Source organism: Acomys minous (genome assembly GCF_964271855.1).
Source record: "Acomys minous genome assembly, chromosome: 6".
Classification (NCBI taxonomy): Eukaryota; Metazoa; Chordata; class Mammalia; order Rodentia; family Muridae; genus Acomys; species Acomys minous.
The window spans coordinates 125973003-125987038 of record NC_140487.1 but is presented as its reverse complement, the minus strand read 5'-3'; the positions used below and the strand labels follow the sequence as shown (position 1 = coordinate 125987038).

At 55.6% G+C, this 14036-nt stretch overlaps 1 protein-coding gene across 5 annotated transcripts in view; it reads left to right on the top strand.

The window, feature by feature from the left end:
• The window catches only part of KCNAB2 (potassium voltage-gated channel subfamily A regulatory beta subunit 2), an 85419-nt gene that overhangs the window by 68834 nt on the left and 2549 nt on the right, over nt 1–14036 (top strand). For 3 of the 5 annotated variants that reach the window (XM_084786899.1, XM_084786897.1, XM_084786898.1), the window contains 10 exons: nt 2393–2437; nt 4627–4671; nt 5623–5666; nt 6438–6524; nt 7235–7279; nt 10356–10441; nt 12011–12131; nt 12216–12310; nt 12788–12908; nt 13387–13475. In XM_084786899.1, coding sequence (XP_084643025.1) covers nt 2393–2437; nt 4627–4671; nt 5623–5666; nt 6438–6524; nt 7235–7279; nt 10356–10441; nt 12011–12131; nt 12216–12310; nt 12788–12908; nt 13387–13475 — 778 coding nt within the window. The remainder of the gene's footprint in view (nt 1–2392; nt 2438–4626; nt 4672–5622; nt 5667–6437; nt 6525–7234; nt 7280–10355; nt 10442–12010; nt 12132–12215; nt 12311–12787; nt 12909–13386; nt 13476–14036) is intronic. The other 2 variants (XM_084786901.1, XM_084786900.1) reach the window with 1 other exon arrangement.

Genomic DNA, 14036 nt, shown 5'->3' with positions numbered 1-14036 from the left:
GAGGGGAGATTTACTGTTTACTGTTGTCCCAGGCTGTGTCGACGAGGATGTGCTGGTGAGCTTCGGCCAGCCCCATGAGCTTGACATTTTCATGTCTTAATGATGCTGTAGGGCTGTAGGGCAGGGGGCCTCTCTGACCTGGAGAGAGCAGGCGCTGGTCAACCTCAGTGTGAAGGAAGCACTTCCCGTTTAACAATAAGCTTTCTAACTCAATTATGCAAAGGCTCAATGCTCTTCAGCCACAGTTGTTGGCTTCTATTTTAAAGACGGGCCGTAACCAAATCATCCACTCTCCTGCATCACACTTCCACGACAGTTTTTTGTTGGTGAAATCATCCGCTGGCTCCCTTTTCCATCCTCTCTTCAGCCCATTCCTGTTTGGAGCCAGCCGAGTGCCAGTCAGCTGGCCTGGCTGCAGCCCTGACCCGCTGTGTGCCACCGCCATGGGGCAAGCACCTGCTTCCTAGGTCTCGGGATGTTACCTGCTGCCTCAAGTGGGACCCACAGCGCTACGCATCAGGGATCCCAGCTGGACAACTGCCCGATCCCCAGCAGGGTGTGAGAGCTGACAGCTGTTCCCCAATCTCCGTTAGCCCCCAGCGGCAGCAGCACTTGTACTGTTCCTGGGTCACAGTCTTCTCCCCTTCTCCAAATAGACAGCAACTTCCAATCAGAGCGAGATGCTTTCCAGACAGACAGATGAGCTAAGCCAAGCGGCCAGAGGTTGAAGAGCCTGGTGCAGATGCCCAGCCCAAAGGCATCTCCCAGTTTCCTCCCTGACCCAGATTTTGCTTGGGCTTTGCTGCCTAGAAGAGCAAACACAGAGTAATGCTACCTCCTCCATCTGCAGGTGTCTCCTCCCCCCTCAACGCCCCCTCCCCGCACCCCAGCACTGTGCAGTCACCAACTCTGCTGTGTCACTGCCTTCACTCTATTTAACTGACCACACAGAACTGTCATGCCAGGATGACCACGCTGGACGTTGGGCACTCTTGGGGCCTCTTGGGAGCCCCTTGCTAGAAGCCAAGGCCTTAGGCAGAAGAAGCCTTGCACTCTGGATGGCGTGGCTTGTGGAGGCCCGCTGCCCTCAGCTCTTCAGCCAGCCGCTGTAACTCCACAGTCCAGCCCGAAGCTAAGCCAGCCTGCTCACACAGCAGAGATGCTTAAACACTAGCAGCCAGTGTGGCTGAGGCTGAGCGCTCTGTCTTGGGGGCAGGCCAAGCTTCTCCAACCGAAGGGTTAGCCATAGCTCCAGCAAGCAGTCAGCCAGGGTTGCTCCTCACTGACCAGGGCTGGGCAATGCACATATCTTCCTGACGGTAATTTGTGCACTTCTGGGCGGCCTGCAGTATGTCTGTGCTCACGTCCATAGCTTGCAGCCAGGATTGCAAACAAGAGACTTGGGTTGGCTGCTCAGGCAGCCTGGCGATCATCTTCCTCCTCTCCTCATCTTTTGTCTGACAAATTGGAGGACCAAGGAATGAAAGGAGGCCAGAGCTGATTGAATTTTCAGTGCGTCCTGACCATAAACGAGAGGCATTCAGAATATATGCTAAACAGCTTGCAAATTAGAGCCCATTATTTCTGAGTGGATGACTCAGGCGCTTTCATAATTGGAATGTAGCACTGGGCTTGGATCATTTTCCGTCTGTTGTTTTTGCTTAGAAACATTTTGCTACAAGCAGAAAGTTCTTAAAAGTTAATCCGCACCGCTGTGCCAAGGGAGGCTGGAACAGCCAGCTTGTGACCCCAGTTGGCTCCAGCTTAGAGCAGGACCCTGAGCCATGCCAAGAAGAGCGGGCAGTGGGCCGGGTGGCTCTCTGTGTTTTAAAGAGAGAAGCGAGCTGCACGCAGACACACACACGCACAAACACACATGTGTGCGCACACGCACAAGGCAGACAGGCACGCACGAAGCAGACAAGCACACGCGGGCTTTGTCGGAAGCCCCACGCCGGAACCAGAAAGCGCATTGTCTCTGCACACAGAGAATTCCCTGGAGCACTGCTTACCTGTCAAAAATAAATTCACCTGTATGTTTTACCCGTGTGCCGTGGCCAAGCATTTTCCCCAGTGTGTCTGCAGCTGGCCGAGGCTGGGGGACCTTTCCTTCCCCCACAAGTGCAGAGGTGCTGGCTGCTGCAGAGCAAGGCCTTTTCACCATGGGAGTAGCAGGCCCCTGCTACCAGCCCTGCACAGCTGCAGGCCCTTCTGGAATGCGCCGCTGAGCCAAGGCCACATGAGCAGCCTGGCCTTCCAACCCCAGTGGCATTTTCACAGAGGGGACCTGATGGCTCGTTGTCACGGTGGGGCTGGGTTTGATTTTTTTTTTCCGTTACACATTGATGAAATCCCCATGTCTGCCCCTTTCTCTCTCTCCCTTGCTTTGCAGGGCTGAAGTGGTATTAGGAAACATCATTAAGAAGAAGGGATGGAGGTAATTATCCGGCTCTCTGCGGTCTGTCTCCAGGGCGCACAGGGAAGGCTGGGGAGGGGGCAGGACGCAGCGCAGGCGACGCAGATGCATGCTGGGGTTCCTGGCTGCGGTGGGCAGGCCATCTGTCTGGGACAAGCCTGGTTTGGATGGCACTGCAGTAGGACCCATGAGAGTCAGGGGCCTGCTCTTTCCTGATTACCACAGGAGTGGCCCATCAGCCTCTTGCTCGGTGCTTTTTTTGGTTGGTTGGTTTTTTTTATCATTACATTTATGTATTTACATGTGTTGGGTCCATGCCACGTTCACATACTGAGGTCAAATGACAACCTGTGGGAGTGGGTTCTCTTGCTCCCATGTGAGTTCAGGGAATCCATCGCAGAGCTCTCTGAGCAGCTGAGGGCTATGGATGTTGGTAGCCCGCTTGTTGGCCCTGGGTTCAATTCCCAGCCCTGCATAGACAAAGCAGAGTGGTACACGCCTGTAACCCCAGCTCAGGACGTAAAAAGCAGAAGGCTCTGGCATTCAGGGTCGTTCTCGGCCACGTGAAGCCCTGCCGTGCGCACACAGAAAGTACCACCCATGGTCTCTCAGTGCAGGTGAAGCCTCAGGCCACCCAGTTTTTCCTGCAAACACCTAAGACCAGGGCACCAGGGTTCGCCATGCCCTTAAGTGGATGCACAGTTTGATTTTCTGAGGCAGAGTGACTGTGCTTGTGATTGGCCTTAGGTGCGCCTGTGCGCACACACACACCTTTGTCCTGCTTCACTCAGAGATTTCATGAGAAGAGGTTCCTAAAGTCTTCAGCCAAAACAAACTGCAAACGAGCATTCCCAGGTGGCCTGTGCGTGACAGGGGCACCTCGAAGAGGTCGAGGTGTGAAAGCCTTTGACTCTCAGCAGGACCTCATCCTCTCTATCACGCCCTCAGAAAGCAGTTCAACCCTCAGGAGCTCACCGTCCCCATCTGTAAAAGGACCAGTGTGTGAGCAGAGGGCAGGCTGTCCAGGTCTGCCTCGACCATGCTAGACCTGGGGAGTGGCGGGCCTTCAGCCCAGCACCCAGCGATATCGTCCCCTTGGGGCTTAGACGGTGATGGAGCCCAAGTAGTCACTGTCCTGTTGCTGTGAGGAGCCACCATGACCCAGACAACCTATAAGAGAAAGCATTTAATTGGGGCTGGCTTACGGCTTCACAGAGCCAGTCCGTCAGAATCACGGGGGAGCACGGCAGCATGCAGGCAGGCACATTGCTGGAGAAACACCTGATAGCTCACCTCTGACCCACAGGTCACAGGCCTAATGAAAGAGACCGAGCCCTGCTATTGGTTTTTGAAATCTCAGATCCCAGCCCAGTGACACATCTCCAACAAGGCCACACCTTCTAATCCTTCCTAAACAGTTCGGCTACCTGGGAGCCAAGCATCTAACTGCGGGAGCCTGTTGGGGACCGTTGTCATTCAAGCCACCACAGAGCTCAAAGTGCACGCGTAGGCTTTGTCAGTCTAGGCTGAGTCCTGAGTCCTGATGGATACTTCAGGCTTCTCTAAGCCCAAGTCTCAGCTAACCAGACATAACCCTAGACCTGCCCTCCTCCTGTCCCTCCTGATGATCACTTAGAAGCACAGTGTCCAGATCTCATACCACAGGGTTCCTGACATCACACACTGCCCATCTGTTTCTCTTGGTTCTGAAGAGTCCAAGTAAATCCTCTCCATTCCCAGTTTGTAATCCAGGGTAAAGCCCAGCCCTGATGGTGCCCATGGAGAGGCTCACGCTAGGTCATCACTTCTTTGGCATAAGCCGGCACTGCCCGTGCCAGTGTTGGTAGCTACCAGAGCATCTGGCAGCAGAGCAGTCCAACTGGAGGCTCTCCAGCCTCAGTGGGCCCTGGTGAGGCTGAGGAGCACACAGAGATGGGGAAGCCGCTGTCACGGATCCCTGGAAACCGTTGCTCTCACCCTGCATCTCCCCATCAGCCCCTTTCAGACGCTGAGCCCCAGCCTTCGGCGTTGGGTGCTCGGTTGCATCTGTTAGTGAGAGCTCCAGACAAGTGGGGGGCAAGAATGTCACACCTCAGAAACACCCATTTCTCACTAAGCTCCCAGGTGAGACGGCGCCTTAGTGGAAGCTGAGAGAAGACCTCAAGGGCTAGCCTGGGCTATTAACACCCTTCCTCTCTTCCACTCCGCAGACGGTCCAGCCTCGTCATTACCACCAAGATCTTCTGGGGTGGAAAGTAAGTGCCACAGTTTGCAGTGCTCCCAGTGGTGCCTGACACGGTCACACTGTAGTCCTTGAGGAGGGAGGGTGTGTTGGCCTCTGCACCGCCACCTGCAGGTGGCCACTCATCCAGTCTGGGGAATCTCACATCCGTCTCTGATGTACTCCCAAATGGTAATCAGCTTCGGCTGAATTGGTCTTTTACTCAAGCCTTGTCCAATTTTTATTATCCGTACTTACACGACGACGTTATAAAAACTCTAGAAAACAGAAAGTGTTGAACTGTCTAAAGCACCTTAGCGTCCCCGGGGCCACCTCTCACGCTGCCCGTGTCCAGGGGTCTGACCCTACACTCTGCATAGGGTTGGGCAGAGTTCATCTCCTGGGGCGTTGTAAACGTGATGTCCATGCTGAGGCAGTGTTTGCCAGTATTGTATGAAGGCCTGAGCGTCATCCTCACATCCGGTAAGCTAAGTGCGGTGTTTCATGCCTGTCATCGTGGTACTTCAGAGGCGGAGGAAGCAGACGCTGAAGACCGTCCATGGCTATGTAACACATTTGAGGCTAGCCTGGGACACAGGAAACCGGGGAGGGAGAGAGAGAGACAGGGGGAGGGAAGAAATTTAAAAGTATATATATGACACGTTTTTAATTGGACTTACATCAGTAACCCCAATTCTTGGGAATCTCAGACAAGGAGGATCGTGAGTTTGAGGCCACCCTGAGCTAAGTAGAGAGAACCTGTCTCAAAACCATGAATAAACCCCTAGACAGGCGGGAAGGTGACATTGGAATCTACAGCCCTCGTGCCCCACCGCCACCCCGGGGCGGTGTCCAGGAATCCACCTGAACCTGTAGCTGTTAGCCACAGGTGCCAAGTTTCCTAACCTACTTCTCCCCAGCATCATATTGTAGATATTACCCTAAACCAACTGCAACACCCCCACCCTGTTGGCCTGTTTTTCAGAGCGGAGACAGAGAGAGGCCTTTCCCGGAAGCACATAGTCGAAGGTGAGGAGGGGACTCTAACCAGCACGTGAAGGGGGCCCAAGGAGCACAGTAGCCCTACCGTCCCCTCAGTGGGCCATCCCAGGCCTCCACCCTGGAGCTCATGAAACCCTTCTTTGACCACTTTCTTTGGCTCCAGAAGGCACGAGGCAGGGGGACCCCACCATTGAACAAAGGCCGTGCAGAGCCAGGCTTCAGTCCAGGCTGAGCCTGTGCTGTCTGAATGGTCTTTGGGGAGACCCACCACCTCCCTGAGCTGTGGACGTGCAGCCCGGAGTTGGGGTGGCTGAGTGTGGGCTCCGCCTTCTGAGTCACAATTATTCCAAGTAATAGTTTTCATAATAACTGAGGTGGGGGTCCCACCCCAGACCCAGTTTGCCCTAGCTGTTGGCTCTCGGCTGCTGGAAAGCGTGGGTTGGTGACTTGTGTGCAGCCTTTTGTACTGTGGATAAAACTGTCCCTCCTCGTGTGGTACCACGGCTAGCTCTGCTTGTTACAGTACAGACATGTCCAGAGAGTGGCCAGAGAGGCATGTGTCCATCGGGTCTCAGTACAGCTGGCCCGTGGGTCTCCTGACATCCTCTGTGGCCAGGGCACCCAACCTCTTTAGCCTCGTGTCTTGGCATCGCCTTGAGACTCTCACGTGCCCTAAAGCTCCATGTGAAAGGAGCCAGCCGGCCCTCAGCCCTCAGCCCTCTCCTGCCCCCTGAGCCAGGCACAGGGAGGGTCTAGAAGCACGGGCAGCTGACCCCTTCCTGCTCTTCGTTCTCCCAGGTCTGAAGGCTTCCCTGGAGCGGCTGCAGCTGGAGTACGTGGACGTGGTGTTTGCCAACCGTCCAGACCCCAACACACCCATGGAAGGTAGGTCGACCAGTTGCCCCCTAGGCAGCTCATGCAGGACAGAGTCAGGTGACCAATGGTCTGTTCTGAGGTTATGGCACACCTACACCGGGCGCTCAGGACAGAGGTGGCCAGGCCTCTGGGTTGGGGAGGGATGGGCCCTGCTAAGCTGAGCCCGGGGCCCGGTCTCACTCTATAATCTGGCCATGTTGAGGACTTCTGCCGTGGCAGCGTGGCAGCGTGGCAGCGTTCTCCTCAGCAGTTGGTATTTTTGCACAGTGGTGACTGTCAAGCTGTTACACTCTTTTCATTCTGGTTCCCCTGGGAGGTCTCAGAGGTCTTTTGCTCTGGGTGGGGGGGGAGGGTAGTTATTACCTGACAGAGGAAGCACTCAGTGCTCTGAAGAGCTGTTTGGGTTTCTTTAGCGTCTATTCCCGGTCCCTCCATCTCTCCCACTTCCTGCCTCAGCATCTTCTCACTTACGCTTTGCTGCTTCAGGGACCTAGGAGGTTAAGTAGAACTGGTTTTTGGTTTTTTATTTTTTGTCTCCATTTGCTTTTATATACATATATACCACACTCGTGCGCGCGTGTGTATATATTCTTTCTTTTTAGCGGAACTCCGTTCTGTGCAATGATTTGTGCCGTTCTTTCCTGCCCTTCGTCATACCACACCTCCGTGTTCCCACAGCGATAAACTCTGGTCTCTTTAAATCTTTCTTTTATCACCAGGGGACCCATTTAGTTCCTTCAACTCAAGGACATTCATCATTGAAGGTACACAGTACCGCCAGCCGACTATTGACTCTGTGTCCGACCTGCATTTTATGAGACAGTATTTTTATTTACACAACTCTCTCTGTCCCCCATGACAAACTTCTCCATAAAATGCATAAGGGTTGGAGATGTGCCCCATGAGGACATCTTGCAAGCAAAGGGAAATCAAAATGGTGTTGGAGCCTCTCGCTGCCCATCCACGCTGTCATTCCATCCCTCCCCAGCGTGCATGCCCCCCCACCCCCCCCCTCCCGCTCCATGCCTGCGATGCCATGATCTGCAGTGGCCGGCTGGCTTCCTGCCGGTCTCCTCTTGATCTGAGGACCCTCCAGTCCCTGCCTGGGGACTTGACCTTGGATCGTGCAATAGGATGGGTTGGGAAAGACTAGGCTTACAGAAGGACCCCAGACTGTGCAACCCGTGAGAAGATTTACCTCTTTCTTAGCTCACGGTTGTAAAGTTCTAGCCTATAGCAGAGGCAAAGAACACCAGCCAACAGGCCGCCCTGTCTGCCACACTGGTTCCTTGTGAGCACTCTGGCTCCGTGGTCACTCATGTCCACTCACTTAGCAACCAGGACACCCCATCAAAACGCAGTGCTTCTCTTCCTTAAAGAATATGTACGTGAGCTGGCATGATGCTGAGGCCCAGGGCATCCCTGTGCTGTGCTTGGTAGCTGCCCCCCATCACAGTCAACAAAGGGCCCTAGATTCCCTACTTCAAGGATAGGCCTTGGTCTCCCTGGGAGCTGGGCAGTGTTCCACACTGGAAGGGCACCTGCCTGCCACCTGGTGCTGCCACCTGACCCCCTCCCATGTATTATTTGTGATGCTGCAGAGATGCCCTGGGTTTTGGCTGCAGCTGGAAGGATGTGGCATCCTGCTTCTGGCCAGCAGTATCAATTATTAAGATGACAGACAGTTGCCCCTAAGTGTCACTGTTTCAGGTAACATGCTGGTGCACGTGCGCAGCAATCCTGAACACATGTCCCGGCTCTAGCCCACCTCTGCCCAGATCCCACAGGTGCCTAGGTTCCCCTACCCCCTCAGAATAGCCCCGTCACGCCAGGAGCCTGTCCCGCTGGCCTTAGTCCCAGGTACTAGACAGCCTCCATCTCTCTCACTGTGTGGGAAAGGCGTCGTGCTGTGATCTTCACGGCCATGACCAGACAGAGCTCTGCGGGAGGCTGGGGAAAGGGACTGATGTGGCCTGTCCCTGCGGTTTCCCTGTGCCTGGCATGTGGACCTAAGCCTTGGCTGAAAAGAATAGGCAAACCATGCTGCATGGCCTTGGGTGCCCCCCCAGGAGTGTTTCTAAAAACCTTAACAAGGGCAGCCCATGCAGGAGCCTGGGCGCCACTGGGGATGCCCCAGGACCCTCTCGGTCTCATGAAACCATCCTAATCAGGCACTAACGTCTTCCCAGTGTAAAACGTGTTGTCAGTTAAAGCCAGTGACTCAGGGAAGGTCCTAGAAGACCCAAACTCCCTTCTCTTATGTCCCTCACCTAGGCAGGTCAAAGAATACCCAAAGAGCCACTGTCCCTGACCTCAGAAGACAGGGGAGGGCAGAGTTACCCTGCAGGGGCAGAAGTGTGACTCCCCTGCCATTCTGGGTGAACCTACTGGGACCACCACACCAGAGGCCACAGTGGCCTTAGTACCAGATATGGGGATCCCCTGGATTGCACCATGAGGAGACTTTGACCAAAGAAATACTAAAGGACCCCCAAAGCAAGGCAGACAGGAGCCAGCACCACACCCCATGAAGGAGATCCTGGTGACCCAGGGGCATGCCAAGGCAGGCTACCAGACCAGCTCTGGCGTTCTCTCCTTCCTTGCTGCCCTCACAGTCCATGCCAGGGGTCTCCGCTGCCAGGATGGGGGGGGGCATGGGGCATTCAGGGGCGGGGCAGATGTTCCGGCTATGTTTTTAGAAACACTTGATCCTCTCTGTTCCTACCCTGCCTTTGGCTGTTGACCTTGCAAGCACTGTATCAGACCTGTGAGAAGTCCATGGAGCCATTCGTCACCCCCCACCATGGCCTCATTCTGTTTTAAGAACCAACACGTCCCCGAGAGGCAAAACAGCCAAGGGAGAGAGACCCACACGTGGCAGGCTTTTAAATAGCTCGTATTACCCACACATAATAATGGGTTCTGTTGTGACATTTTCCTACATGTATATAATGTATTTCAATTGCATTCACACACACCCCTCCATCATCCTCTTGTCCCTGATGGTCCTTTCTCCTTCCTATCCAGCCCCCTTTACATTTTCAACCGGCAGATTTTTATGCTCCCCAAAACTCTTGAATATAAGGTTAACTCTATTGTTGGGTGGGGCGAGTCCCACTCTTGCCCCACAAGACGATGGGGTGGGAGTGTCTCAGCTGTTTTCTCCTTGGTATGTTGTAAGTCTAAGCATTTGTGGACCCTATGGCTGTTAGCTCCAGACCGTGACCCCTTACAGAAGGGACAATTTAACCCCAGTTGCCCTGAAAATAGCCTGTGCTGAGCGAGACTCCAGCTTGGGCACAGTCTGCCCAGACCTTTCCACATCTGCTTCTGCCTCCCCAGGCACAAAAACAAGAAACTCTGGCCCCTGAACCTCAGCCTCAAGGGCCCGCCTCTGCCCCTACCGCCTTCCCCTCCCTGTGGAGTCTTCTGTAACCTGCAGAGCTGTGTTTGCAAGCTTTGCTGGTGTCACTGCCATTGCCAGTCTGATTTTAGCCTTCGTCCTGCTGGTCCCCCTCAGTGACCAGGAATTCTCCTTCCCTCGTTTCCACTGCCAGCCATGGAAACATCAGTCTACCCATGAGCCTTTTCGAAGGATCCCGGCAGGCCTTACCTTGCCTGCAGATTTGTCTTCAGGATTTCAATTCCATTTTCTTTCCTCCTGGAATCTCCCCTCACCAACACCCACACTCAACTCCAGGAGCCAGGAAGTACACTGCTTGCAAGATGCCTTTGCAGCCTGCGCCCTCCTCCTGGCACCCCACTTGCATCTGCGGACCAACCCCCAGGCAGAGCCTGAGCCACAGATGCCCCAACCATGGTCTCCCTTCTCTCTCACAGAGACTGTGCGGGCCATGACCCACGTCATCAACCAGGGGATGGCCATGTACTGGGGCACGTCACGCTGGAGTTCCATGGAGATCATGGTAGGGTGACGCCCGCGTGTCCACAGGCATGGGTTCCTTGTGGGAGGAGATCCCAAGACTCAGGGACAGCACAATGGAGTGTGGTTGTCATAGGCATGGGTCTCAATTTGACTCGGCCGCGCATGGCCCTGCCTTGCCCTCTGAGACTCCATCTCCAGATCTGTAGAACGAGCCTACCGCCACGGCTTACCTTCATGGCATGTTCTGAGACTTCTCATGAAAATCTAAAGAAAACTTTTCACATGGTCCTAGAGCCTAAGCAAGCCCTCGGTGCCTATGCTCTTGCCACTTGGGTGGCAAGGACGCTTCCTAGGATGTTCTGTTAGATGTAAGATTTAACCTCTACCGAAGGCTAATATAGTACCACACAAGGTACGTGCTGATGTCGCCTGTGTCTCACGTGGGGACGTCAAGGATAAAGGGGTCAAGTCCCGTGCTTAAGGTCCTACTGCCTAGTTCAAGACTGATAGCCACACAATGTCACTTAGAGCCTGGGCTGCCTCTGAAAATGACCGAATTGCTAGGACCCCAATTCCTACTAATCCATGCTGTTTCCCCTTCATCCACATTTTCAGGAAGGCACCCCCACTAACTGCCATAACCTTCCATGGGCGCCATCTCAAAGTTAAGCAGCCTCTGTCCCTAGGTAATTCTCGAGTTTCTCAGGGAGAATCAGCAGTGTCCCCGGAGACACTGAAGGAAGTGGCCAGATGGAGAGGCTGCCTCCATTCTGCAGCCTGCTGAGTCCAGGGTGATAGCAGTGCTGTTCCTTGCCTGGCCTCCCCGCCTCAGCCCCGCCAGGGCAGGCAGTGTCTCAGCATTCCAGGCCAGCAGCACAGCTGTAACTGCTGCTAGGGGCTTCAGAGTCCCTGGGGGGCCTCAGAGATGGGGGGGGTGCCTCAGAGCATGACTCAGGGCGGCCTGTGTCGGCCATCTTCCTGACCTCCCGCAACCAGCACGGGACTCAGACAAACGTGTCAGTGCCATTACCCCGCTTTATAGATGGGGGAGCTGCATCTCAGACCAAAGTGGGACAGGAGTGTCCCTCCACCAAAGGCAACAGCCTGAGCTCACCCCATCCACGGAAGCTGAGGGAGCACCTTCAAGCCTAGGCCCCAAGCTCCTGATCCCAGGGTTAGCGGATGCGGCTGCCGCCTCCAGAAGGCATTTGCCGCCCCCACTTGCATCATCAGCCCAGGACCCCAGGGCAACAGCCATGCTGCCCAGCTGGCAAACTCTTGAGTGCCAGTCATAAGCCAGGCCCTGTCAGAAAGGCTACAAACACGCTTGGCTCATTGGAACCTCATGGCAAATGGGGAAACTGAGGTAACAGTGATCTCGTTTGCCCTGCTTCCAGGCCTAACTAACTACCCTGTGATTCCTCCAAGGACCATAAGTCTTAGGATCCCAATGCCCACTGTCTTTTCCTGGCTCTCAGGGACCTGCCTAGCACACTCAGGAAAGCTAGGGGCTGGGGGTGGAGGGAGCAGCAAGGCCTGGGATGCCTCTGTGTCCTCTCCTTGTGGCCCCATGTCGGCTGATTGGTGGCGCCCTCCTTCTGTACCACAGGAGGCCTACTCCGTGGCAAGGCAATTCAACCTGATCCCGCCCATCTGCGAGCAAGCCGAGTACCACCTGTTCCAGAGAGAGAAGGTGGAGGCCCAGCTCCCGGAATTGTTCCACAAGATAGGTGGGTGCCGTCCTGCCCCGCCCTCACCCACTGCTCACACCCTCAGGCCCCAGCTTGACCTTGCCCGCTCTCCCTCTCTCTCAGGAGTAGGTGCCATGACCTGGTCCCCTCTGGCCTGCGGCATCGTCTCAGGAAAGTACGACAGCGGCATCCCGCCCTACTCCAGAGCCTCCTTGAAGGTGAGCATACTTCCGATGTAAGAACGTGGATACAGGCCTTTCTCCCACCCATGAGGCCACCCCCAGATAAGCAGGCCCGTGAACCCCGCCACCACCTTGGCCCCTTCTGTGGTTCAGCACTCACAGCCGGGCCTGGCCCACTTACTGCTCCCCTTCCACAGCTCCCCACGCCACCGTCACGGAGACCCCCAAAGCTCCCACCCTACTCTCTTTCTGAACACCCAAGAAGCACAAGAATGTTCATATTTGGGAGACAAGAGCCCTGGACCCCCAACCCTAGGTCTTACTCCCCCCCCCCCCCAGCCCCCTAGCCTCAGACCTAGGAGGCTCCTCAACGTCTGGCCCTGTGTAAGTGTGAGGCCAGGAGACAAAAGAGCTGATGCTCAGGTCAAAGTCTCCAGCGGAAACACAGACAACCAGCCACCTGCATCTGGAAGTCCAGGGACCTTCCCTTACCTGGACCTCTCCCCTTCCCAGGGCTACCAGTGGCTGAAGGACAAGATCCTGAGTGAGGAGGGTCGGCGCCAGCAGGCCAAGCTGAAGGAGCTGCAGGCCATTGCCGAGCGCCTAGGCTGCACCCTACCTCAGCTGGCCATAGGTAAAGGACTCTGAGCACAGCGGTGGGACACCTGTGCCTGAGGGCCCGGGCCCTACCTTCCCCCAGCTGTCATTAGGACGTAGACACAGTGAGCAAAGTGGCCCTGGGAGGAAAGGTGAGAGACCCCAGGGCAGCACCCCACTGATGGCCACGGTAAGGACTCTCAGGGACAGGGCGCAATCCAATCTGTGTCCCTTTAAGAGCTTAGACCGCCAGCCTAGACCCTCAGTCAGCTAGCCATGGGGGAGAGGAGAGATCTTTGAGCACTTGGGCCACCTCTCCAGCAGAGTCAATGTGGCCACTGCCCCCCAGAACCTCTTCTAGATCCCTTGGGCAAACTCAACCAGTTCCACCGAGCGCGCTAAACACCCTCAGACCCCAGAGGAGAGCTCTAGTACCTGTGCCCGGCATCATCAGGCAGGCCCTGCAGAGGGTACCTCCTTCACCTCTGGTGTTGCCCCCCACCCCCACCCCACAGCCTGGTGCCTGAGGAATGAGGGTGTCAGCTCTGTGCTTCTGGGTGCTTCCAATGCAGAGCAACTTATGGAGAACATCGGAGCAATACAGGTGAGATGGGGGCCCTGCTGGTGTACTCAGGTACCCCACTCCCGGACGCCCAGCTTCTGCAGAGCTGGTGGCCCTTGCAGAAACCCACCTAAACACTGTTAGCGAGACTGGCTGTGCTGAGGCGGCCACCGCTGTGAGAAGAGAGGCCGGAGTTAAGCAGGATGCTGACTGCACCGGCAGAGGCAGAGGCATTAGAGACCCAGGAGACCTTATGCAGAAACAAAGATGTGTGAAGGAGCTGAGGGAGCTATGCAGCCTCTCAGCAGAGAGCCCTGTGGGTACCGGGAGGTCCGAGGCTTGGAGCGGAGGGTCAGGCCCTGGAGTTGCATGCCTGCAGGGTAGGAATAAGATGGGGGTTTGACATGGAACAAGGTTCGCCACCAACTGGGCTTTTAGAAGGCTTCTGCTGTGCCTCGTGGCGTGGAGGGGAGACAAGCTCAGACTCGACAGGACTCAGGGACGGGAACCCAGGCTGGATCCCCAGCGGGTGAGAAGAGGGCAGCGGGGCTGACTGACACATGGCTTAGCGTAAATGCCGTGAGACAGTGGGGGAGAGCTGCC